This window comes from Triturus cristatus, chromosome 6 (assembly GCF_964204655.1).
Source record: "Triturus cristatus chromosome 6, aTriCri1.1, whole genome shotgun sequence".
In the NCBI taxonomy this organism is placed as follows: domain Eukaryota; kingdom Metazoa; phylum Chordata; class Amphibia; order Caudata; family Salamandridae; genus Triturus; species Triturus cristatus.
Window position 1 is genome coordinate 1,564,501,156 of NC_140589.1, and position 27,533 is coordinate 1,564,528,688.

General features: G+C 44.6%; 1 protein-coding gene across 2 annotated transcripts in view; it reads right to left on the reverse strand.

The window, feature by feature from the left end:
• CHAC2 (ChaC glutathione specific gamma-glutamylcyclotransferase 2) overlaps positions 1–27,533 on the reverse strand; it is a 176,073-nt gene that overhangs the window by 142,870 nt on the left and 5,670 nt on the right. The window contains exon 2 of one of the 2 annotated variants that reach the window (XM_085612716.1): positions 3,702–3,752. The exons of the other annotated variant lie outside the window; for it this stretch is intronic. Coding sequence (XP_085468842.1) covers positions 3,702–3,752 — 51 coding nt within the window. The remainder of the gene's footprint in view (positions 1–3,701; positions 3,753–27,533) is intronic. 2 annotated transcript variants of the gene reach the window in all.

Below are 27,533 nucleotides of genomic sequence, written 5' to 3' on the forward strand. Positions count from 1 at the left end.
TTTCCGCTAACTATAACATGTGTGAAACCTATGGTTTTTTCAGTGAATATACATATATATATATATATATATATATATATATATATATATACACACACATATATATATATACACATATATACATATATATATATATATATATATACATATATATATAGGAATTCCCTGTCCTTAGGTGGTATATACATGTGGTTACTTAATGTGAATAGGCCCTAGGGAGAGGGTAACGTTCTGGCTGGGTTAGAGAGGCTCTGCTGAGCGGGTTCTATCTGATCCGAAGACCCACGCAGAACACACAGACATAAACAAAGGCACATATACAGTGACACAATACACAGATAGGGTCAAAAAGCACACAAGCAGGCATACACAGAGGGACAGAAAGATGAACGTATGGATGCAGGTTTTACATTTGCTTAACAGTAAACTCCTACTGATGTCAAAATGAAATTTGAGGTAGATAAATGACTGGTGTCAATGCCTGATCAATTCTTGGTGTTTAGTGACAGAAAGCACTTCTACATCATAATGGAATATTTAGTCCCTATCCTGATTCTATTATTATCCACTTTGGAGTTGTCCATTTTTAGTAATAATGCAAGCCTACTCATGCAGTTGCTCATTTGCTATCATCATACATATGAATTGCCTAGCTTCCTCACCTTTGCTTAGTATTACCATGAAGCGTGGAGGTGTGCTGCTTCGCTCCATGTACACGAACTCTAGTGCATCCAGTCGTGGACGTTCCATTACAAACCGGTTATGAAATCCTGTGTTTAACTGAAGCAAATGAGGTCTCTGGTTCCCAGAATGCACTGGTCTAGGACCAAGAACATTGTGCCCATTGTTCATGAAGCACGTTTTTGTATTCCAATGTTCAAATGAATTCCATCTTGTTATTTTACAAGCTCATAAAATACAAAAAATGCTACTCAGTCATTTGAGTTATGTAATGTGCTGAAGACGCATTTAATCACTATACCTTAATTTCATGTTTCTCTTTTCAAAGAAGTTAAATATTTTTGTCATTTGCAACCACTGCACTAATACCTTTTTATGACATTAATGTTTATAGCTATCTGCACCCACTTGTTTACTTCCTAACCATTGTTTTCAAGCAGTTAATTAATGTAAAATACGACTTCTGATCACAAAGTCGGGTTCCCGTTAGTCACTGACCTAACTATTATCTACAGGCTTTTATAGGAAATGCTGTCTCAAAGTGCTCTCTGAACAAACATACTTTGTTTCTATCAGAGGCCACCAATGAAAGTGACACAAAATATTAGCATACACAAAATATAAGCTCAGTGTTTGAGGTATTCTTCTTCCTGAATAATTCACTAATAAATTCTATAGGCCTACTACGCCCTTTTTCTTGACTATTATATGCAATAATTTATCATGCATGATGCAAGCAGCATTCCATAAAACCTAAACATATTAAGATTGAAATCGGTTATAATGCTATCCATTTAAATCAACCAGCTTATAAGGTTTTATGAGAAGTGTTTCAGCATACATCAAAGAGGAAGCAAAGTAGTTAAAACTCCTCATTTACAAAAGCAGAAGACTATTTTGGTTTACAACACACTTTGAAATTCTCTCCAGGTAAATCTTCAGCCCACCGAGACTAAACTCTCTTTAAAGGCACAACATCTACTTAATAAGTGGATGGTTATTTTACACAAACTTTATTGTTCAAGTGTAGCAAAATCTGTCTTTCTGCATGGCCTCTCCAGAAGTTTTGCTTTTATAGAACTGGATTTAATGGCATAGTATGACTCTGGGCAATGGAGGCTGCAACACGTGGTAAAACAAAACAAGCTTTTGCAATGCAATAGGTCTCGTATTCGTGAAACTTTGAGCTACTTGCATAGCAAATGCTAATGTTTGTTTATTTTGTTTAAAAGTATCCCAGCAGTAGCATAAGAAGTAATAAAAGAAATTTCTTGAAGTAAAGGGTGCAGTATGAAAGTGTTACTAGGTGTCCCTGTGGCATTGTAAAGGCACCTCTATTAGCCACATAAGGTACTGCACCCTTAATGGAATGATAAAGAGAAATATTGCTGCTGAGTATACGTTTTCATTTGTTTTTACTGAACTCCACAGGGACACCTGGTAACAGTCTGTGGCAGTGCACCCTTTCCTTGAAACCTAATAAGGAAATGAATTACGTGCGCAAATGCTGTTAAAGGAAAATAAATAAAAATTAATGGCGTGCGGCCGCCATTTTCAAAGTGAAGAAATTTAAAGTGAGCATTAAGAAGTGGGAGCATTTTTTGTGTGTTTTGTAGTCTTTGATTGTGGCGTGCTTTCATTTTATAGATGCAAAGCTAAATTGTGCCGAGCCGTTAATGCCTAAAAAGTAAATAAATAAAAAATAAAGGAGGTCGGCCGCCACATTTCTTTCTATTTATCTACTTTTGTAGCAATCGCGTCATGCAGTGTTTCAGCTTCACGTTTAAAGCTAAAGCACTGCGTGCCCGATTGTCACAAAAGTAAATAAATGTTAAATAAATTCAGTGTCGGCCCACCTTTTTTCTATTTATTTACTTTTTTAGCAATCGCAGCATGCCAAGCTTTAGCTTGGAACGTATGAAGCTAAAGTGCAGCGTGCTGGGAAGGCTACTAAAGTAAATGAATAGTCACAAAAAAAGCTTTACTTTGAAATTTTACAGTAAAAAAGACTTTTGAAAAATTACCTCCTCTGCAGCGTCATCGGTTGTAGAAGAGAGATAACATGTCATGCCTCGTACAGCAACTACAAACCAGGGTGGCTTTACAAAAGCTGGGCAGCATGTTGTACCTCCTTCAGTAAGACATTAAGGGCCTCATGTAGGTAGCATACAAGTTACCACTTCTTAAATACCGAACGTTACCGAATCGGTATTTAAGAAGTGGTAACTCGTATGTAGGTAATCATTCGGGAAATATTACCGAATCGGTAAAATTCGGTAATTACCGAATCGGTATTTACCGATTCGGTAATGAGGCATACCTTCCCATTGATGGGAAGGTATGCCTCATTACCGAATCGGTAAATACCGATTCGGTAATGGGGGGAACACATGCAAGGGTGGCAGGGTGTCACATTGACACCCTGTTGCACCCCTGAAGCGGCCATGTGTGCACATGTGGCACACATACATGCCCTAAGGGCATGTATGTCTGCCACATTGCACACTTGTAGGCGCTTTGAAATGCATTTACACATCCATTCTTCATTTACCACCAACTATAAGTTGGTGGTAAATACCGACTCATAACAACACCCACACACTCCCCCTACATCTCATTTCTGGATTCGGAATTTACCGAATCGGTAAAATTACCGATTCGGTAATTTTACCGATTCGGTAAATTCCAAATCCAGAAATTGTCCCCCTACATACCAAAAGCCAAAATACCGGTCGGTAACGGTATAATTACCGAAAATCGGCCGTTACCGACCGGTATTTGGCTACCTACATGAGGCCCTAATTAACTAAATAGTGCTCACTAACTGTTAATTAAATTTAGAGAGTAAGGACACATGTAAGAGGGGCTGTCCTCATAGGAGGTAACAATAGAAGAGAGGGAGGTACTAAGGAAAGACTACTAAGCCTGTTCACAAATCAAAAGTGATCATTTACAAAGCACAGTAAGAGAAGCCAATTGAAAATATGGGCGGAAATGGTTGTGGAGCCTCAAGTCCATACCTGAATACAGCATGTCTTGAAGTGACAGCGCAAGCACTGCCTAGGTGAGACCTAAAAAAAAGTTGAATGAGCATTTGAAAAAGTACGTGGTGAATGGAAATAGGGTCAGTACGCACAAGTAGAAATAAACTCAAAAGACATTCTGAACGAGCAACACAAAAAGTTGATATTCTGCTTGGACGCAGTGTAAGTGTCTGTGAGGCAGAGAGAAGATAAGAGACACGATGTGAGTAGGCTTGACAGGTGGGATACTGTGCGAAAAGCCAACAAATAAGTGCCTAATTAAGAAATGCATGAACATTAACAGCTTCAAGAGTGCATGGAAAGGGCAACATAATGTTCCAAGGAACACTGATTGATGTTCCTCTCTTTCAAGCTGGTTATTTTTCATATAGTGATATTAGCAAAGATGTGAGTAAAAAAACAAAAGTAGCAGTGAAAATGTTATCAATCTCTTATATGTTGTACTGAATGTATGCTACTGACTTATTACTTGAGTCAAAGTATTTAAGACAAGTTTTGTTGCATTTTTTGGATTTGGAGATTTACACCGTTGATGAAGTGTTAACAGAAATGTATTGAGTGACCGCTGGATCCCTTATTTTTGGAGACAACTTGTTTTAAGAAAATATCAAGAGATGGGAAATTTGAATAATGATAAACATTGTATGTAATAACAGAATTACTTCTTTTTTAATTGAACTGTAGAGAATGTATACTGACAAACAATACATAAAAAGAAGGTCCACTTAGCAAATGTACAGTGCATACCCATAAAGAGCATTTTGAAGTTGTGCTGTAACTGCCATGATTAAACATAGATTTACGCAGTGACACTGTATTTACCCAACAAACCATTGTTTTGCTGAATTTGTTAAGTTCATTGTTTTTCCCAGATCAAATACAGTGTTTACTGTTTATATTTGGATAAAAGTATCTTCTGAAAATCTATCTGATGGTGTAGTTTGTTCTGTATAATTGTATAAGTACAATAAAAAGGTTACCTCACTTGCAAATCACTAAATAAAGTTAAGTATTGTCAAAGGTAATGGCAGATGAACTATGTGAGAAAATTCACATAGGCTGTAAGTGAGGCCTACCAGGGCCCTGGACAGGAGTGTCCACCTGGATGGCCAATGGCCTTGTTCCTGACAGCTGACAGAGGCCTCTGCTGGTTGCTGCCTTTTGGGAGTAGCTGGTCGTCAGCTGCGGACAGATGCTAGAACTCTGGAGGCGCTTCATAACCTTCTTAGCCAACATGGTACTGTTCACATGCTGGGATACATATGTCGGAGGGTTATGAATAGTCCTCTTCCAGATGGGGTCTTCAGTTAAGGAGGGTCCCCTTGGTTAAAGTCAAGAGCCTGGGGCTGAGCTTGCCAGTATAGCAGGACTGTCAAAGGAAAACAATGAAGAAAGGCCAAAGGCTGGTCACAGTTTCTCCCTCACTACATGCAGTGGAGTAAACAGTAGAATGTTAAGTCTGAACAAACCCCACCAATGCAGACGACTTGTCCATCTCCCTTCCACTTAGACATTGAGAACTGCCAAGGGGATAGCTAATGTACTCTTCGACAGTTAGCAGAGTTCTCCTCCCACACATAGGATTGGCTTTTGCGTGTTTCTTTCAATAATGAAAGCACGCAAATGGCTAAAGGCGGGTGCATGTCCCACCTCTTTTTTAATATTCACTCCCACGGCATTCTGCTCTCAGGAGCAAGCAGCAGTACGCAGGGTGGCAGCTGCATTCCTCGTGGGTCAGGTTACCGTGCTTTCTCTTTCGCTTGTTGTTTTATTTTCTCTTGTTACCTAATCGGTGTGGTTCTTTTTGCACGAGTGTTCAGTGCAGGTAGTTTTAATTTTTGTTTTCTTTCGTGTCTAATGCCAAAGTCTGCCTTTTCACCTCTTGATGTTTTCAGTCAGCTGAGTTTAAGCCGGTTATTGTATCTTGCTGAATAATCTTCAGTCGGGTGATTTGGGGGCTCTAGTCTCTGTGCTTAGCATCGTCAGGGTAGTTCTTAGCTTTTCAAGTTTCCCGTCCTGGGAAATGACTGATTTTTCAAAACGTGATCGCACAGCCTCTAGCTTTATTTTATTCAGAATATCTGCCACTGGAGCTTCGTTTCTAAGGATCGTGTAAATGGACATGTATTTTACGAACTATCCTAACTTTTCTTATGCTGACCGAAGGCAAGGAGATCGCAGGAACGTTATTCTTTAGGGAGTTGATCTGTCCCTGGAGGTTGTGTTGAGGACAGTAAAAGCCGTTGGAGCATCCCTCGCAGACTCATTCTTTGTAGTTCAGAACTAGGGGGACTATGAAGTAATATTCCTCATCACACCTGGGACGGCAGTGAGTGCTGCAGTACTGTGAAAGGAGCCGCACCGAGGAGACGGGGTTGCAGAGTGAGAACTAGTTCTAGAACTGGGTAGAGTGCTACCCTTTCCCGGTAAAAGCGCTTCTGGGCCTCTCTGGGATATGAGGCGCTATATAAATGATACTCTCGTGTGGGGGCCATGAACACCCTGTGTCCATGTCCGTCTCAGTGCTCTACCGGTATAGGTGCAGCAGACACCTCCCTTAACACTGGCTTTGATAATGACGCATCCCTTCGGGGAGGACAGCGTGGGCTTCTGGGCACTTTAATTCGGGACAGTTCCATCTGTGCTGCGGTGCTATGACAAAGACGGAAAGGGAGACAAAAAGAGTTCCCCTTCTTTTATCATTTGACATTTAATAAGAGAGCCCTTTGTGTAATTAGAAATACAAAACATGGTGTAATTAGAGCCCCTTCATATAACATGCGCAGGCCTTATCTGCAGCGTCAGGGCGTGTTATTACTTTAGGGTGTAATGCCGAGAAAGGAATCATGCCTAGTAGGCTAAAACTGAAGATTTTTGATTGTCTGCTTCTCCCTCCCTGCCCCCGGTCGCCACTCCCACCCATACGCCAAAGGCAAAAGCTTGCTTAAGGGCGAGACCTATTGGCTTTACCAATGCTTGTTGCATTGTCACTACCATTTTGTCTTAGTGGTGCTGCAGTTTTTTTGGGACATTTTGCACAGGGTACTGCTGTTCAGTCCACAGTGTATGTGCTCTGAACCCTAAAGCATGGTAAAATTGGGTAATACGGAGGAGCCAAGATGGCGACCGGGACGGCAGCGTAGACTCCCGGCTCCGTGAACCTCCGCATCCCGCACGGATATCCTGCACGAGATCCTCAACCTGTGCTACGCGGTTGTGTTTCTGAAGGAGAGTGGCACCCGACTGTGTGACTCCGAGGTTTCTGGCTGCGGTATCGCCGGAGAAACGAGCATTTGAACTTTGCGGCCTGTGCGGCCCTGGAGCCGGGACCTCAGGTGGACGCCGTGGCCGGGTGGCAGTTCAACAACATCGGCCAGTTGTGACTGGGCGGAGGCGGTCCACCGGAGCGGTGCCAAACTCGGCCTACATTTCGTCGTGGTCGTTTCTACTGTCAAGTGTAGCGGTCCGGGTGCATGCCCGTGGGTGCAATTCTCAGATCCTCCGGTGGCTGCCCCTGCTTTTGATGGTGAGCTGCCCGGCTGCCGCCCGTATCCTGCCCTGATCCTTGCGGGCCGCCCCCCGGCTTTTTACGGGAGCGGGTCCGTAGTGGGGACGACTGTTGCCCGTGACCACGCAACGGATAACTTTTCGCCTGCCCCCGGAACCCGGTCACCAGCGACGTGGCCGTCGGGACGCTTGTCCCAGGGTCCCGGCCCCGGTGGGGGTCGGGCGTACTTGGCGGCCATCTTGTTGCGATGAAGCCTACCATCCTGTCCGCTGGGTCGCAGCGGGATTGTGAGAGTGCGACTTTTGGGAGTGTGGCGGCGCGATCGCAGAGAGCTGTGCTGGGGTACGGCGACCTCCTCGAGGCCCTTGGTGCTCTTCACTCCTCCTTGATTCATGGTGTCGGGGTCTTGGGGAGTAAGCTCGACGGTGTGGCGTCGGCGTTGGGGCAAAGGCGGCCCGCCTGTCCGCACGTACATAGGGCCTACCCGCACTGCGCACAGGGGGACACTTTGGCGGCCACCCCTGAGGTTAGTGCACGGCTGGACACTCAGGCCAGTATGCTACAGTGTGTTCGTCCAGCTGAGGGCCTGATCTGTCCCGGAGGCGTCGGACCTGAGTGGGGTGTGGTAGCCTCGTCCCGTACGTGCCCTCCTGCGACCCAGGGACAACTCCAGCAACTATTGTCTGCTTTGGCTGCTTCTGCCTTCCTGGACCTTGAGTGCAGTGCATATCCTGGGGCAGCACTGGGAAGCCTGTTTCTCCACGCTGCGGACTGTGTTGATGCTCAGAGACTTCCACCCCACCTGTGTGCGTCGCTTCTCGGACGTTTTTGGACAATTCTCTACCTTGGAACGTTGGATATGGTGCTGGGTCGAGGGGTAGGCATGGGCAGAGTTCCAAAGAGTGGTCAGGGATAAGGCTGATCCTTCAGGGGTGGTCATCTAGTGGACGGGCGGGCTCAGGGGTTGCGTGCTCTCCTGGCATAGCTAACAGCATAATAGGTGCATAGTGCTCCCCATCTTGTTTTGAGAAGATCGCTTTTGTGCTGTTTATTGTTCACTTTGGGGGAAACTTACCGTGCGGGAGGGAGAAGCCGGGGGTATGTTTTGAAGGCCCTCCTCCAGTTTATTAATACTTTCTCCACCCCCCCGTCTGGTGGGGTTCTTTTCCTACTTCTTTTTCCCTCTTCTCCTATATTTCGGGTCTGGTTCCAGGGCGACAGGCACACTGCTGGGGGGGGGGGCCGTACTCATCTGCAGAGGTGCAGGGTGGGGGGTTGGGGGAGGGGATCCTTTCGTCTTTTATCTCTTTTTCCATGGCCTCCTTTTTCTTCTCTGATTCTTTTTGTTTTTTCTTTTTCTGGGATCAGTGTGATACACCTCCTTTGCTATGACTCGTTGCCGCTCCATGTGTACCACAATTTCCGGGGTGCTCTCCGGGAGTTCTGGCGGGGGACTGCAGGCGCAACTGCTTATGATACTTTTCCTCATCCTGATGTTCTTGTGTTTGCGCCATTGACCTAATAGATTGCTGTAAATCGTTTACTTCTATTACTCTGCGTACCTGTAATTGCTGTTTGAAAATTGTCTGGCACCTGATCCTTCTGCCTTGTTTCATTATAAAACGAAAACCTTTTTCTCCTGGTGCCCTACCTACGCTGTTCACAGTATTAGCATCACGATTCTGCTCCCCGATGTGCTGCCTGTGTTTATACTTGCCTGTTTTTGCTCTGATTGCTTAGCGGCCGGCCCCGGGGGGTTGTAGGCCCATACTTGTTCTCTATTGAACTGTCAATAAAGGTTTTAAAAAAAAAAAAAAACAAAAAAAAAAAAAAATTGGGTAATACCCAACTGGCTTATTTAACTTTCCAGTTAAGCCACAATGTATGATGAACGGAAATACATCAATGGCATACAAAGTTAAATGTCACCTGCGTACTGCAACACCTATTGTACCAGTCACAAGGCCGGCGAGGAAAACAATGCCTTCAGGCCTACGTGTGTAGCCTGACTCCTGCAGGTTTTAAACCTACAGGCAGATCAATCAAAATAAACCTTTTGACAGGAGGCATCTCTATGTTTACTTCATTTTCTCACAAAATGTAACAAATTTTAAAACAAAAGTAACATTAAATCTGGATCAATAATTCTGACCACCACACATTCACAGGTTTGACACAACCAGATGGTGGGGTTCTAAAATAAACCCTAACCCAATGAGCAATTCTTCACCGTTTTAAATCAGATTTAAAACATTTACGGTTAGAGGTTACATCCTTTTTTTAAGTTGACAGGAGAGAACTTAGAAATTGTGGTCTGGATTTAATCTATAACAAACTAGTTCTGCCCTATTCCATGTTGTATGTAGGTCCTGGCACGCTGAGTAAGTGCTCCAATTGTTAAGGAAATGTTGACTAGTTGCTACCACTGCTTGGAACTATGGAAGGTTCATACTAGAATTGCAAACCTACCTTTGAATCACAGCTCAAGTTCAGAAGTCCTAATTGATTACAATTTATAGAGCTGATTGTAGAGTGCATACATGCCAACATTTTAGAAGAGGTAAGTGAGAGATTTAAAAAAAACGTATTGGGAGAATGCATTTCCCCCATTGACTTCTATTCAAAAGGAGTCAATTTCAGGAAGGTGTCAGCCAAAATTAAGCCATTTTTGGCTCTAAACTTTGAGTATCCCACCTGAATCCATCTATTGGCATGTATAAGAGTGTTAAGTAAGCAAACAACTCAAATAGTGGAACTGTCCCTGCTGCATATTCCATTTAAATTGTTTTATATCAAGGTTATAGTTGGCTGCACTTTTGTACCTCGCGTGGTAGACACGAATATGGCACTGTATGTCATGGCTCATGGCTGTCTCGCGACCAAAGATTATCTTGTGTTCTTTTGAAGCTATAGAAGGGTGGGAGAGAATGCTGTAACGATTCATTCTGCATTGAACTGAAGTACTGGGCAGATGTGTTTTGGATAAATAAACATGCTTCAAGAGCCCACCTGTTTCCGTCTCATCTTTCCTTGCTTGGGACTTTTCCCACACTGGCGATGAGCGGACACCGATCTACCATTATCTACGTTACTGTAAGGATTTTCTTACATTTATTCAACTTTTTCACAACAACCCTTGAGTTGCCATTGTGCCTGGATTTACTTTTATTCTCCTGGTAAAATATTTTCACACTACTCTTCGTGGGATCAGAAGTGTTTTCACCTTTCCCTATTTGTGGGCTGTGTCGAGTCCATCTACATTGCTGCATGTTACCAGGAACCTGGACTGTGTCAAGTCCAACTACATTGCCACAGGTTGCCAGGAACCCAGTTGACCATGGGGTTTTGTGCAGTATTTGGTAATTATTTGGGAAAGTCCTAGTTACCTGGAGTTGCGGCGTTCTAACGTCGAGGGAACTACTTTTGGCTGCATCATTCAACTTGCCTTGCTGTTCCATTTTCATTCCGCAGTCTCTTCGTGTTCTTACAGCGTCCTAACAATGAGAACGCTGCAAGCACTACAGAGCAACTTTGAGTTTCCACGGCAACGCTACACGAGTCGACGGAGGAACGCGTGTCTCGTAGGGTCACGTCGTTGACCATTCATGTGGTCATTTTGATTTTTTTTCATCAACAAGGGAACTTACGTCCGGAAGGAAGTGCGCATCTCCTCAATGTTACTTTATTGTCGCAACATTTCCTTCAACTTTCAAGGGTGATACACACATCGTGTATCCTAAGGCATTCTTCGGTGATACGCACACAGCGTCATTAAGGTACATTACTAAATTCTACTACAGGACCGGAGGCTTCAGATTATGCTTTTCTTTATTTTACTGCAAACAAACAGCAGCCAATAAGATCCATTATAACAATATAACAACATTCCCAGAATGCTTAGTGTGAAAGAAAATAGTAACCATAGAGACTAGCTCTATATAACAGTCCTCTAACCGGAACACCTCCTCTTTCTTTGCTGCTCCTCACAGAGATAAGTGCTCGATTTATATCTTGCATTGTCTCTTGCTCGGTTTGTTTTTGTGTTTTTAACGTGATATTTGCAGCCTTTATTGTGTATTACTTAGCATTTTGCCTTTGTGGCTTGAATCAGCGCACTTGATTAGATTTCTGCTGCGCTCGAGCGCCTTTGCGGCCGATCAGGAGGTGGCGGTTCCGTTTATAAGACGCTCCTCACCTTCCGATCGCCGTCTCCCCTCTGCCCGGTCAGTTTGGCTGCATTGCCGGTGGCGGGCGGTGCTTTCCCTCATTCCTGTCCGCATTCCAGTGAGCGTCGCGTAGCCCAATTGGGCTCCTTTTGGGTTACGCAACGCCTACTTAGTTTCCTCCTCGCTCGTCGGAGCTACAGGTTGTTCCTCCACAGTACTCTTTGCCAGACGCCTAGCCTAGGCTGTAGAAAGTGGCAGGCCCCCAGCTGTGTGCAGGCTGGTAGGAAGGTTTTGAGGCTCTGATTGCCCTAGGTGCTTTCTGATTTTCCAGATTTTCTCAGGAGCACAGTTGTTCTTACTTTGAAGGTGGTTTTGTACCAGGGTTGCTCTCCCTTGACTAATCCCCTTGGTATATATATTTTATTGGTCTTGACGTGCCACCTTCTCCTCGGTGGACATGGAAGACTGGGCCTACTTTGAGGAGGACGAATATGGGTACTATGAGGAGGAGCATGCCACCCCTCCTCGAGGACAACCATGTGCAGGCTTTAGGTGCTTCTGTCCAAGACTCCGTCACGAAGGCGGTGGAAGTGGCGGTCCCCAAGACCGTAAATAAAGCATTGGCTGCGGCACTCAACCCTATTACAGCGCAGCTAGAAACTTTTGCGAAGCGCCACGGCTTATTGCAGCAAGATACCGCACATGCTTCTACTTCCTCTGGGGGTAAATTTAAGTCTTCCAAAGCTTCCAATTGGCCGCATGCCCAAATTAGCACCACTCTACCACCCGCCCCCCCCCCCCCCCCATCGGCCAGAGATCACCCATATTCGGGGCTCCTAATCCTCTACCCGCTGCGCCCAAGGTGGTCACGGATACAGATACCGACACGGACTCCAACAGTCACACTATGTCCCCCAAAAAGAAAAAAGCCAAGAAGTCGGTGGTACGCCCCTCAATCTCCCCCAGTCTATCAGCCTTCTATCCCCTTTGACTTCAATCCACAAGCTAAAGTGCACCCCAGGTCTTCTGATTGGGCGTCTCTGCAGGAGGTGGTGGACTACATCCATCAAAACTTGCGTCGTAGTTTCGACAGAGATGTCAGGAACCGCCTAAGATCTGAATGCCCCCGTCCGGATGTACCGGACAAAATCGCGGAAACCCCGGATATCGACCCCAATATGTTGTCTTTCTAGAAAAAGTTCCAGAAGGTTCCTAAGAAAGGCATCGATCGCGCATGGCGCGGGTGCCAAGATAAGTTATTCGACACCATCGGCCCGTTGTCTAAGATCTTGGAGATGGCTCTGGTGGCCAAAGAGTCTGGAGCATAAATTGACCCCGACATCCTCGCAGGTTGGACCCAACGCGCTGTTTCTTAGGCAATGCAAATTGCGCCATTTCAGCCGAGCGCAGGAAATCTCTCCTGATGTGCATTGACACTAACCTGACAGAGTTGGCTTGGGCTGAACCGGGTCCCCTGGCGGACGGCTTGCTGTTCGGGGACCGTTTTGTGAAAGACGTCTCCAAATACGTAGGGACTTTCACTAGCTTAGACAAGGCCCAATCGAATATCTAAGAGTATTCACTACTGGCCTTTTTGGAAGGCAGGGGCCGCTCGCCAGGCCGCCAGTACCACCAAGGTCCCGCGAGAGGTGGCTACGGCCGAGGCGACTTTCAGGACTCTACCAGAGGCGGAATCTTCTATACCACGAGATGATTCAACCATCGTGGTTGCCACCAAGGTGGCCAGAGAGGAAACTCCCGTCCTCAAATTACATCAGGTAAGCCCAATGCCTTTGTCTGTTTATCCTCTGGGGGGGGTCGGATTCGCCATTTCCTTCACAATTGGCAGGCCATTACTCAGGACGCTTGGGTTCTTCAAACTGTGCAGGGCTTTCGCATAGACTTTCATAAAACTCCTTTTCAAGGGTCTCCTCCCCCTCCTCTATATTTTTCCCAACAAGACGTGCATTTTATAGATCAAGAATTAGACGAGTTGCTGCAGAAGCACGTGGTGGCCTATTGCGAGGACGACGGTCCGGTGGGCTTCTGCAGCACCATCTTCCTCGTGCAAAAGAGGGGTGGAGGTATTTGGCTGGTTCTCAACCTGAAGGGGTTCAATTGCTTTGTTCTTTACCGTCACTTCAAGATGGAGGGTATCCATCTTCTGGCGGATCTCTTGAGGCAGGCGGACTGGCTAGTCCGCCTCGACCTCAAGCAGGCATACCTTACAGTGCCCATTTTTCCTCCCCATTGCAGATTTCTACAATTTCTGTGGCGCGGCAGGCGCCTGGAATATTTGGTCCTACCTTTTGGTCTTTCCTCGGCTCCGTGGTGCTTCACCAAACTCCTGAAGCCGGTGGTAGCACATCTCCGGGAGCAGGGTATAGGTCTCAATCTATCTCGACGATATCCTGATTATGGCTCCCTCGGCGCATCCAACATCCCTTCATCTTCAGATAGCGATGTCGCTACTGGAGAGTCTAGGCTTTGTAGTGAACAAGGAGAAATCGATACTCACTCCAACGCAATCCCTGGAGTTCTTAAGGTTTGTGATCAATACACAGTCAGCACAAGTGCTTCTGCCCAAACAGAAAATCAGGGACCTGAAGAAGGAACTGAGAAATACTCTGGACAAGCAGGTGATGTCACTGAGGGCGATCGCTCGTCTGGTGGGCCCACTGGCATCATCTATACAAGTGATATTCCCGGGTCCTTTACACTATCGAGCCCTACAGCGTCTAAAAATCAGACATCTCCAGAAGGGCCTCTCTTATTCAGACCTCGTCCCACTCACGGAGGAAGCCCGAGTGGAAATTCAATGGTGGTTGACCCATGTGGAGGCATGGAACGGTCGGGCGATCTTCGGATCTCACCCCGAGGTGATCAAAGAGTCGGATGCCAGCAGGTCGGGCTGGGGAGACCGCTGCGGAGAGGTGACTACTGGGGGCAGGTGGTCTCTCCAAGAGTTGGAACTTCATATCAATTGTCTCGAGCTCCTAATGGGCTCATTTGAGATTCGCACCCTCTCCCCCAGGAAGGTTTCATGCTGTATTCTATTGCGAATGGACAACATTTCAGCTGTACGCTATATCAACAAACTGGGGGGTACCAGATCCCTGATGTTGGCGGAGATCGCCAAAGACTTTTGGCATTATTGCCTAGCGCATCAGATATTGGTAATTGCGGAATACTTTCCGGGGAGAGACAATGCACTGGCGGATTGGCAATCACGCCATTTGGAAGCTTCATCCATCCCTGTTTCGCCAGATCCAATCTCTGCGGGGTCCCTTCCACACAGATCTTTTTGCCTCCAGAATGAACTTTCAGTTGGAGGCGTTCTTCAGCTGGAGGCCGGACCCCTTAGCGCGAGCAACGGATGCATTCACTCAGGATTGGTCCCTGAGTCTGCATTACGCATTTCCCCCTTTTGTTCTGATACCCAGGGTGACGAATCAGGTTTCTCGGCAAGAAGCGGAGATTGTGCGGATCACTCCGATTTGGAAATCACAGCCGTGGTTCCCAGTTCTCCTGAAAATGGCATGCGATTGCCCGCTTCGCCTCCAATGCTTCCCTCGGATGCTCCAGGACCCTCAGGGAGAACTCCACCCGCTAGTTCTAGCGGGTCAGCTAACCCTGATGGCCTGGAGGCTTTCCGGCAACAGTGGTTGTTGCCAGGAATTTCGGAGCAAGCTTCCAGTTTTATTCAACAAGCTTGGGCCCCTTCAACCAGAAAGAGATACGGGTCTGCCTGGAAGGCTTGGTTGGGTTGGTGCTTGGAGAAACACCTGGATCCCGTGGAAGCAGATCTCTCACATATTGAATTTTCTCTCTCAAAAGGCCGCCGAAGGTTTTCTTATAGATCAGTGAATAACTTTCGTTCAGCCATTTCAGCAGGGCACTCGCAACTGGATGGGGATACATCCGGTGGTGTGCAAGCTTTTGAAAGGAATTTGCGTCTCCAATCCACCTAAGGCTAAGTATACTTCCTTGTGAGATGGTTCAAAAGTTTTGAATCTGTTTGATGCATGGCCTAATAATGAATTATTATCTCGTAAACAATTGTCAGCTAAGCTAGCCATGTTATTATGTTTATCCTCCTGCCGCAGGGTGTCAGATGTTAGAGTGCTTGATTTAGAGGGTAGGATTTTTTCCCCTGAAGGAGTGTCCTTTGTGATCACTGCTCGTACCAAAACTTTTTCCAGGTCTATAGATTACAATGCGTTTCCTTTGAATGAGAAACTTTGTGTGGTCAGATGTCTTAAGGTATATGAGGATTGTACACGATCACTTCGCCCTTCTGGTTGTTCCAGGTTACTTATTGCTTTACAGAAACCGTTTAAACCTGTTACTTCCGCTACTCTTGCCAGATGGCTGAGATTTGTTATGTCAGAAGCAGGCATTGACATTAATTTGTTTGGGGCACATTCAGTTAGAGGTGCTATGGCCTCCAAGTCATACATGCTTGGTACCAGTATACACGATATCATGAAAGCTGCCGACTGGTCTTCCAGTTCTACTTTCACGCAATTTTATTATAAACCTGTGAGCGATGTAGCCTCTGTGGTGTTACATAAGCGTTAAACTAGCATAATTTGAAGCCTCCGGTCGTGTAATAGAATGAAAAATTAGCTAGCATTCGCACCAAGAATTTTCAATTCTATTAAGGACACGAAGGCGAAGATTATCCTGCCCAGGTAAAACAGACTGTTATGATTCATAATGTCATGTTACCCACCCTGATTTACCAGTCGATGACAATTATTACGAGTATGATATTTCTGTTTCAGGAGCTGATCAGAAAGGAGATTAGACCATGGTGGGGTCCTCGGAGGAGTTGGTTCGATGATCTTCACTTTCCAGTTCTACGGTTCCTGTGGTTACAGCGTCCTGGAGTGGTTTGGATGTTTTGACGTTGTTTCTCAGACTTATACTAATAGACTTGGACTCTGCTCGTTGGGCAAAGAAAGAGGAGGTGTTCCGGTTAGAGGACTGTTATATAGAGCTAGTCTCTATGGCTACTGTTTTCTTTCACACTAAGCATTCTGGGAATGTTGTGTTATATTGTTATAATGGATCTTATTGGATGCTGTTTGTTTGCAGTACATGAAAGAGAAGCATAATCTACGCCTCTGTGTCCTTAATAGAATTCAAAATTCTTGGCGCGAATGCTAGCTAATTTTTTACTCATGGTGATACGCATACCGCGTGTCACTTATGACACAACTTACAAGGGCAAAGTTTCTTGCTATATTAATCTGTCAAGACTTACAATTGTGAATATATTGTTAGATTTCTGTACTTTCGTTTTGTTTCTTCCTTCATTCTTCATTATTTTCTTTCCTCTCTCCATTATAATATGTTGTTTTTAATCAAGCAATGTCAGGAATTATTTCACCTCCTTCCTTTTTGTCTACTGCTGATGAACCCCCTATGGCTTGTGAGGTCTGGGAACCAGTTTTCTTAGCTTATGTGGAAGTACTGGAGGGTGAGGGATGCAAACCTGAAAGGAAGCTTGCATTGTTGAAACATTGTTTAGGGGGAATTGGTTTGAAAGAGTTCCAAACTTTGCCTGCATTATCTAATCCTGGTAATATCAATGTTTATGAACATGCCTCTTTGCAACTCAACCTAAGGTACGGTAAAAAGAAAAATATTGTCATGGAAAGGTTTATATTCTATTCCCGAAAACAACAAGCTGATGAATCTATTGAGAATTTTGTGTCAGCACTTAGGTCCCTTGCTGTTACGTGTGATTTCGAGCACATTTCATATGAAAAAGTACTTAGGGATCAAATTCTGATGAGAACAAACAACAAAAAGGTGCAAGAAAGGTTATGGACTATGTCTGACATGTCTAAGTTCTGCTTTTGACATAGCCAAATCCATAGAACATTCTGAAAAATTTGTTAGAGAAATAGGAGGTAATGTGAAAGGTGATGTATTTAACATTTCCAAGGAAATAGATAAACAAAACAAAAAAAATTCCACAAAAAAGTGAGAATTCTGGGAGATATGAAGGGAAATTCAGAAATATTAAAATTGAAAGAAGGAATATTCAATTACTTTGTTACAGACATGGAAGTAACGGTCATTTAGCTAACTCTAAAACATGCCCAGCCATTGAGAGAATGTGTTCAAAATGTAAAAAGAAAGGTCATTTTGGTAAAGTATGCAAGTCAGTTCCAAAAAAGAGTAAACATTATACAAAATAATGGATTACTATGATAGCCCCTATGACAGCAATGAAAATGACATCAATACTGTCATTAATGTTTGTGGAAGTGAAGGAATCTGTACGTTTTTCATGTTTTACTGATGTTGATGGTGTCAAATTGAAATTACTTCTGGATTCATGTACTTGGTACACCATTATTTCTCTAGACATTGTCTACGACAAATGGCCCAATAAGGTCCCATCTCCTCCTGATGTCACCCCTGGAGGCTACAGTGGACACAAAAATGATTTAGTTGGATTTTTCTGGGCTGATTTTGTGTTTAAGGGGCGTAACACATTCGGAAAGGTATATGTTGCAAGCTCAGGGCAATCACTTTTGGGGTGGCCACACCAAGAACAAAGTCTACGTTGTTGAGTCTGGTAAAACTATTGGTGGGGAGAATACTAGTCTGGTTATTTAATTAAAAGAACAGTTCCCGAGTGTTTTCAGTGGGAAACTAGGGGAATACCATGGTTTTAAGCATGTTATTAAATTACACAACAATGCAGTACCCATCCGCCACAAAGTGAGAAATGTTCCCCTCAGCTACTGGAGCAAACTTAGAGATATGCTGTTAGACCTGGCACCATTGGCGTGGGTCTCCCTTCCATTTTTTTTGCTGTTGCCTCCTGTGTTTTTGCTGGTCTAGATGCTTTGGGCCCTTTGCCACTACTGTTCAGTGCCAAAGTGCAAGTGCTCCCTATTGTAAAGTATTGTGATGGATTAGTGACTCCATGATTGGCTCATTAGATTTACTTGTCAGATCCTAGTACAGTGCACCGTGAGTGCCCAGGGCCTGTAAATCAAATGCTGCTGGTGGGCTTGCAGCACTGATTGTGCCATCCACAGAAGCAGCTTGTAATGTTTGGCTCAGGCCTGCCATTGCAGAGCCTGTGTGCAGTCTGGGACTGCCATGTCGACTTGAGAAGTGCATACACTTGCCAGTCCATAAACCTTTCCTTTTCTACATGTTAGTCACCCCTAAGGTAGGCCGCAAGTACTCCTGTGGGCAGGGTGCATTGTATGTGAAAGGTAGGACATGTCCTGGTGTGTGTGGCATGTCCTGATAGTGAATTACAGCCAATTTATGTTCCCATAGGCCAGAATGGGCAGTTTGATAATAACATCTTATAATCCTAACAGACCCCGGGAACAAGGTAGAAAAACGAGTTTAGTATGCGTGAACTCAGAATAAGAAAATACATCTTTTAGTGTGGGTGATTTTTACATTCTGTGTTTGAAAATATCACTTTTAGAAAGTAGGTATTTTCTTGCCTAACCATCCAGTATGCCTCTGCTAGGTTTGTTTATTCCATGTCTGGTTTGTGAGTGACAGGGGGCTGGAGAGTGCTTTTGCTCCGGAAGTCCGATGGGCCAGGGCTGGGCGGAATAGGACCTAGGATGCATAGAAAGTAGGGGAGGAGATTTCCTTTCACATGCCTGAGCCTACATAGAATAGAGTGTGGTTGGGGGAGATTTCTTTTCAGCTACCTGGGCCAGGTCTGCTTTCAACAATGCTGTCTCCACCTCCTGCCAGGAAGCTGCACCAGGGAGGACAGAACTGGTTTTGGCTGGGTACAGACACTCTCGCCTTCAGAGAACAAAGATTTTTGTAGAATAAATATTGGGGCCCAGACCCCAGAACTTTAGATCACTTCTGGGAATCAAGACAAAACCTTTGCCACGGAAAGAAACCAAGGGAGCTGAAGGAGGAGACTGCCCCTGCGCTGGTGACTGTTTGGGGTTGGCCTGCAGTGGTTACTTATTGCCAAGTAAAGGAGAAAAGAAACTTTGTGTGTACTTAAACCATCTTGAGGAAGATTTCCAACAGCTTGAAGCTGAGCTTGCCTTCTGTTCTGAAGTCTCAGGAACACAAAGACTTCACCACCAGCTCCCCCTGAATTTCCTTGCTGAGAATTCTACCTGCAGAGAGGTGCCTGCTGTTGTTTGGGCCCTCTGAAGACTGTGTGTCGCTGGGAGCTGGAAGTGCGACACGACAAGGAAGAAGCGTGTCGCCGCCGCAGCAGTTGCCGTCGCATCGCCGAAGCATTTCGCCGCCGAAGCTGTTCGCCGTTGCATCACCAACGAAGCGTGTCACATCGCCGGAGAAGCGAGCCGCTGCAGCAGAGGTTGCCGTCGCATCACCGGAGATGCGTGTCGCAGGGCCTATCACGGCTCAAGAAACCATCGATTTGGCCGCACGGCCGGCAGACATGCACACATCGGATCCATGTTGTCGCATCGCATCAAAGACGCCATTTTGTCGCACCGTACCGGATCGTCGCATCGTAACCGGAACGTAGTAAGAAACCAACGCATCACCTCCTCTCTGGCAAGGAACCAATGCATCACCTCCCCTGCGCTGGCTGTTGAGAATGGTTTAGTCATGAGGGGTGACAAATGAATTCCTCCCCATTCGTTAAGAAACACTTTTGTTGCTATTGCCCACGAAGTCCACGTAGGCATTTCCTTCACAAGAAGATGCATTCTAGAATCCTTTTGGTGGCCCGGGATCGACATGTGTGTTTAACACTCTGTTTGCACCTGTGCAAAATGTGTCAATAGTAACAAGTCAGCCACTGCTTTACGTCCTGAACACCATCCTGTAGATTTTCCTTCAGCTCCATGGTGCAGACTTGGTCTAGACTTCATCGGGCCATTTAGCGTTCTACCCAAACATGAAGCTTTTGGCACTGTCTTGATCGATTATTATTCAAGGTGGCCTGAAGTTAAGATGGTTAAGGATGTCACTTCCCAGAATGTTATAGAATTCTTAGACGATATCTTCTATAGAGAAGGGATCCCTCAAGAGGTTATTACTGATAATGGTCTCCAATTTGCCAGCAGGGCCGGACTGGCCGTAGCGGGCACTGGGTAATCCCCCGGTGCGCCGCATGGGTGGGGGCCAGTTTTGAGCCCCTGGGGGCAGTTTTTGTTCCAGGGCCGCATAGCTGCAAAATCGGCCCTGTAACAAAATCGGCCGAAAACCGGCCCTGACAAAGAGCTCTGCAGCACCCCCCACCCCCCAGGGGGAGGGAGGGGGGCAGCCGAGCACTCTGCCAGGGCTCGTTGTGGTTCCCAGTCTGGCCCTGTTTGTCAGTAAAGAAATTAAATGTTTCTTTAAAAAGTGTGGCATTACTAGCAAGAAAATGGCGGTCTTCCATCCTGAGGCCAATGGTCAGTTTGAGCGATTTAACAGAGCTGTGAAAGAGGTCATTCAACTTTCAGTGAAAGGTGGTTTGAATTGGCGCAATGCGTTACAGTCCATGTTTTTGGTGTACAGAACTTCTCCCAATTCTGTGACTTTAGTAAGTCCATTTGAGCTTTTGAGAGGACCTAAACCTAGTACTAAGCTGGTCCCTTGCTAGTTAAAGAAGAACCTAGGTGAGGGCAATGACTTTACTAACGTAGATTACGAAATTGTTCGACATAGAGTTGAAGCATATAAGGAACAAATAAAAGAAGCCATGGAAGAAAACCAGGGATCTGTAAGCAAACAAGGGATCGTGCTTGGTGACTTGGTTGGCATAAAGAAAAAAAGTGGGCATTGCCAAAGGTTTTCCTATCTGGTCATCTCCTAAAAGAGTTGTGGATGTCTACAGAAATGCTGTCAAAGTCGATGGTGGTAGCATCTGGAATCTAAATTGGGTCGCTTTGTTTAAGGGTGTGAAAACTTCATGGGAAGATTCTAACAGCAATATGTTTTTGGATGTCAGGGAACATGATAATGTTGGGCGCCAGGTTTCTCCGCATATCGATAACACAAAATCTTCTCCCAAGAATGTGAGAGTTCATCGCCTCCCTGCGAGGTTCAGAGACTAAGTTATGGATTAGTTGGGTTTTTTTTCCTTCATTTTTTTTTCTGTAAGGGGGAAGGTGTGTCGGTTGCACTTTTGTACCTCGAGTGGCGAACATGGCACTGTGTGTCATGGCTCGTGGTTGTCTCACGACCAAAGATTACCTTGTGTTCTTTTGAAGTTATAGAAGGGTGGGAGAGAATGCTGTAACGATTTATTCTGCTTTGAACTGAAGTATTGGGCAGAAGGCTTGTGGATGAATAAACACGCTTCAAGAGCCCACCTGTTTCTGTCTCATCTTTCCTTGCTTGGGACTTTTCCAACAGTTATCGCCCACACTAAAGTAATATTCAGAAACAGTACTTTACGGTGCAACCTCCACATTTAATCCATCATCTATGTACCATAATAAGGTAACACACTCGCACTATCAGTACCATAGTGTATTTGTATTACCTTGTGTGTTTTGTCTAGCGCGGTCTAAAAAGCTTTTGTAATAACCAGTGCTTAACGAAAAACAAAATAACATATTGATAAGCAACAGAAGGAAAGCGCATGCTCGCATGGACATAAATCCAGCTTATGAAACGTTTTTGAACCAAATCATCAAAAGGATTTGCAATGCAATCGGTCTCGCATTTCTGAAAGTTAGAGCTCTTGGCATTGAAAATGACAATGCTTTTTACTTTTTTTGCAGTGGATTGATCATATTTGCATAGCGCTATTGCCATACGTATGACCTCGTGGCGCTGGAGAACCAGAAAATGGGAAAAAGGGGAGACAAGAGTAATATGCATCCTGGAAAAGCAAACACTCAAAAGGACTTAAAGATTAAGCAAAGCATGTGAAATGTAAGCAGAAACAACATGGTTACCTTTACACGCTCACACCTGGCCACATTACAATGAATTATGACATTATAGGCCTTCTACCGTGCACAGCCACAAACTTGATTACACATAAGATTTGCAAAATACCCAATTAAATGGTGCCAACTGTTCTGGGTAAGGTAGATTAAATCCTAGATGCCGCTCCAAAGCTGCACAATTCTGACAGCCAGTTATTCAAAGAGGCATGAAGCAGTAGGCTCAACCCAGTGAGAATATTTTCCCCATATTTGCTCACAGACAGCACATCTGAAAACGTCGTTTCCTACATCACTGTATAAAAATTTGTAGAATTTGGAAATATAGCTAGGTTATTCTCTGGCCTTCATGTGAGCAGAATTAAGGTTAACTCAATTTCGACTAAATGTTCTTGAGCTGTTAGTGTTCAATAATTTGCTTGCCAGTGTTTAGATAAGCGGGATTCATATAAGCACCAGATGTATTACATCAACTGAATGTTCCTTTAAAGAAAGGACAATGACGAACCAAACAGAGGAGGGCTACATACGTCCTAAGCACATTTGCCACTGTGCAGAAACTACTTTTCTATTCCATTTAAGGAAGCTTAAAAGGTGCTGCTACATTGGAAATATGCACTACATTTTCTAAAAGAACGTAATTGAACAGTGGGTCTGAGTGATGCAGTTAATCAATGGGAAAGATTCTTTTCATCAGCACATTACACTAGATAACTCCATAACCCCGTTTATATCATACTAAGAACAACCGCGTTGACTTATTGTATCTTACTCCAGGAAGAGTTGTGCCATTTTTCTGACAAATATTTCATCTTATTTTGCAACCCAGCGTAAACTTCTTGCTTCACCCTAGTCACACAAAAGCCGCCTGAAACGTAAACCACGCGCAAAAACAAAACCGAGGAAAAAACAGATTAAGTACTCTTAAAATCAATGCAAAAGCGGAATTTGAGCTAGTCTTTTTCTCCGAGTTAGACTCAACTAATTCTCCGTAGCAGACTCATCAGTACTGAATAAAAATCTTCATAATCTTGCCCGCCTCATGCTTTTCCAAATGACGTAAGCAGAAAGATCAGTCACTTTAAATGTTATGACCGTAATTCATTGAGCTGAAAAGTGATGTTCGAAGTATTTCTTGTTCTCAAAATTGAGATGCCTGTTCCTCTCCTGTGGTAAGTCATCGCCAGGAAAGAACTAGCTCTATGGGAGCCTGTTTTCGGTAAAATGTTAACAGCCAGCAAAGACACACAGCCACCAAAGATAAAGCGCTGTGGCAGTCGCACTGATTTTAATAAAACAAACATGCATTGCATGAATGGGTTTTGCAATGAAAGCGCGTCCAGGCACATAGGAACAACCAGCCATGGGTGCGAGTAGTACTGCCCTGCAGAGCTACGGTCGGACCGAGCACCAAAGTGATTGTACTGTGATTCTGGGCAAATCGCTAAATCTCCCGGTTACTATTAAATAATGCATATGTCCTTAACTGGTGACCTTCGGTTCCGGTTGCGCTATGTAAAACTACATAACAGATGGGAGAAGGGAAGAGAGGCCATCACACGCTGTACTGCGTGATGGCCGACCAAAATGCTCTCTGAGTGAAATCACCGGAAAGAGAGCTAAACACACATAGGAGGGATTTTAACAGAAATGCACCATTGGGAAACCAGCATTTCTGAATGCTGCAGCTAACAGCCAATAGCAATGGGTGGGTTTGCCAAAGCCACACAGAGAGATACAACAGGTCATCGCTGATGCTCGACCCAAAAATGGAACACGTGCATTAGCCTAGAAGATGGATAATGAGTTTAGGAGGGAAATGTGTGCAGGAATCAGTTATAAATTCAGTTTACAATATGAAATATGACAGTACACCGATGCACTTAGTACAGTGAATCACATGGCTGATTCTCTATATACGTCAGAGAAAATTCTACTATAAAGTACTGTATGGTTAATGGTGTCTCTATAAACTATGAAAAACTTTTAGGGCACATTTGATAGATCAGAAAACTGAATGCAAGACATTAAGGATGCAAAGATGTAAAAGTTCTAAAACATCATCACTTGAGGTACCCAAGTAAATTTAATTATCCTCGTTAGTGACACACTGATAGAGGTGGATTGGTTAGGAGGAAGCCAGAGGCAAATAAGGTTACTTTGGTACCTAACTGCACAACGATTGTGACTTCTGAGGCTGTATAACCTTAATGTCCATCAGCATAAGTATTTTTGTCTAGTATATAGGGGTCCTGTACTTAATTTTATCTTCATAGAGTACCAACCCACCTAGGAGGCGGAAGGCACATACTCGGTGACAAAATGACCCCTTTAGAAAAACACATACCTAAAGCTCCTCAACATTGGTTGTTTACATTTCTTCAGATGTCAATGAAACTAGGTAGGAAATATTATTTTGGCTAGCACAGCATGGTCATTCAGAAAAAGAACTGATGGCAAAAGTGTTCCCTGCAATACAAAGTTGCGTTCTGGAAACGCAGCTCTATTTAAAAAAAAAAAAAACAAGAAAACAGTGGCACGTTTTCTCCAATGGATATCTTTCTTGAAGAATCAGCAGAACTCTGTAGGACCATGGGTCCACAGGGGAGTGAAATGTGAATCTTTCAATTAGTTTACCCGAAAGTCTGATATCCTGGCATGAGATTCAGTTTAAGAAAATGGGATATTCAGTCAGTCAAAGCTTTTATTTCGGTAAAATACCATAAAAAGACATAAATAGTAGTATACATTAAAACATGATTAAATAGACATTGTATAGTGTGTAATTCATTAAAACATTAAAATTATTACATAAAAGATACACAGTAAAGGAACATAGTTTTTCCACAAAAACAAATTGTTAAAAATGTATCCAGGGCAAAAACTATACACACTACATCTCAAAGTACTGTAGTGGCATGTAGGCAATACTAAAATCAAGGGGAATGGGTGGCAGAGGTCATAAATTTGGTCCTTGTGAACCACATTGAGAGAAGAAATTTAGCCATTGCAAACACTATCAATGGAGTGGTGTCATATTTCAAGATTCTAAACACCTCCTTGTGGTCCCTGAGACCCCTAGACTTGCATAACTGGACGATCCACTTTTTTCTTGCAATGATATATAAGGGGCAAAAAAGGACTACATGCAACTCTGTTTCACAAGTAACAGTACATAAAGGACACGTGCTAACGGGATCCAAAGCGTTAGACCATCTATGTGTAAGATCCCTCAACGGAAGCGAACCGTGTCTGAACTGGATGTAGAGTTTCTTTGCCAAAGGTGGTTGGATAACGTCCAGGAAAGCTTCAAACTGGGGGCAAAACTTAATATCCAAAAAGGTGTCGGTAAGCCTACCCAGAGAGGAGTGGAGTAGAATTCCCTTCCGATATGATTGCAAGACCTCCCGCAGTGAATTCTTCGAAAGTGCACGGGAGGTTTCTTCCGGGGCGGACCATAGGTTCCCCATCCCAATTGAATAGCAGAGGTTCTTTATATAGGTAAGCCAGGGGATCTTGTCCGATTTTCCCCTTGCCAATATATCACCAAGGTCATACCTATAGCTTACCAACTCAGGCGTTGACCAAAGACGCCTCCAGAACTGGAGAGGGCGGTTCAAGGCAATCTCTTCTATGGGAGCCAGACCCAGGTCCCATCTCAAAGGGGTTAATGGAGTGCTGACAGGTAGTTTCAGCAATCTCCTAATGAAAGAATTCTCAATAGAAGAGAGGGAGGCGGGAATGGAATATCCCCATAGTTCAGCGCCATATAGCACCCCTCCTCTAGCTTGAGATTTATAAATTTCCATGGGGGGGCCCAAGGGTTTAAGAGAGGTATTGTTAAACACCTTCAGGATACCCCCCACTGATTGAGCTAGTTTCAAATTGGCCTTCGCCAAATGGGACCCCCAATTCATTTTATCATTAAGGGTCACCCCCAAATACTCAAAAGTGGCAACCCTATCCAGCTCAACATCTCCCAGCTTGGGGTGAGGGCAATTATATGAATTGGAACCGAAAACCATAAATTTGGTTTTGGAAAGATTCAGTTCCAAACCCCTGATTTTGCAGAAGGAGCAAAAGGCCTCTAATGTACGCTGGATGCCAATGTAAGATTTAGATAACAAAAGCGTGTCATCCGCGAACATTAGGGCCGGGACCTTACGCCCCGCCAGTACTGGGGAGTCCAAGTTAGCGGTGCGCAAGAGATACTCAATCAACCCATTGATAAAAAGGGAGAAAAGAGTGGGGGCCAGGACACAGCCCTGCCTCACACCCTTTTCAACCGGAAATGGCCCAGAGATTTCCCCACATCTCCCATATCTCACCCTTGCATAAGTGCCAAAGTGGAGGCGTTTAAATAGATGGCAAAGGTACGAGGGAGCACCCATCTCTAACAAAAGTGCCCATAATTTTTCCCTTTGGACCATATCAAAAGCGGACCGAAGGTCCACAAAAATCAAATAAAGATTACCAGCACCCATGCTGACTGACTTCCAATAAATCAATAATAGTCTAAATAATTGGTCGATGGTGGAAACCTTTGCACGGAACCCCGCCTGAAGGGAGGTTAAAATTTGTTGATCCTCCATCCAGGACTGCAATCTGGATAAAAGGACTCGGGCAAACAGCTTCTGTAAGACATCAATCAAGCTTATGGGGCGGTAATTGGCTGGATCCAACGGGGAAGATTTTTTGTGAATGGGTATAATTTCTGCACCCAACCAGGTCTCCGGGATTCTAAGGCCCTGCAAAATGGCATTAAAATACACACAAATATAAGGGGCCCAGATTTTTATATTACTTCTATACAAATCGCCAGGGATCCTGTCAAGCCCCGGGGCTTTCCCTACTGATAGGGAGTTGAGGGCCAGTTCTATTTCTAAAAGAGAAAAGGAACGGCTCTCTAGTTCTTCCTGGCCCAGCTGGTCTATTGCAATATCAGTCCGCGGGGTGCCCTGGTCGGGGCCACCCCTGGAATTACTGACCGAAAAGAGGGGTTGGAAATGGGCAAGCCAGACCTCCTCGCTGAGATTAGGAATAATTGCAGGGCTGCTGGCTACCGTGCCCGTTCGAACAATGTTCCAAAACGCCCTCGAGTCGCGGTCTACTAAAGCTTGCAATAGGTTTTGCCACCTTTGATCCTCCCACTCGGATTTTGCCTCCTTGATCAGGTTTTTGTAGGAGGCCCTCGCCACCTGGATACTAGACTGAGTGCCCACTTTTACTTCTTTTATCAGGGCAGTCTTAGCCCGCC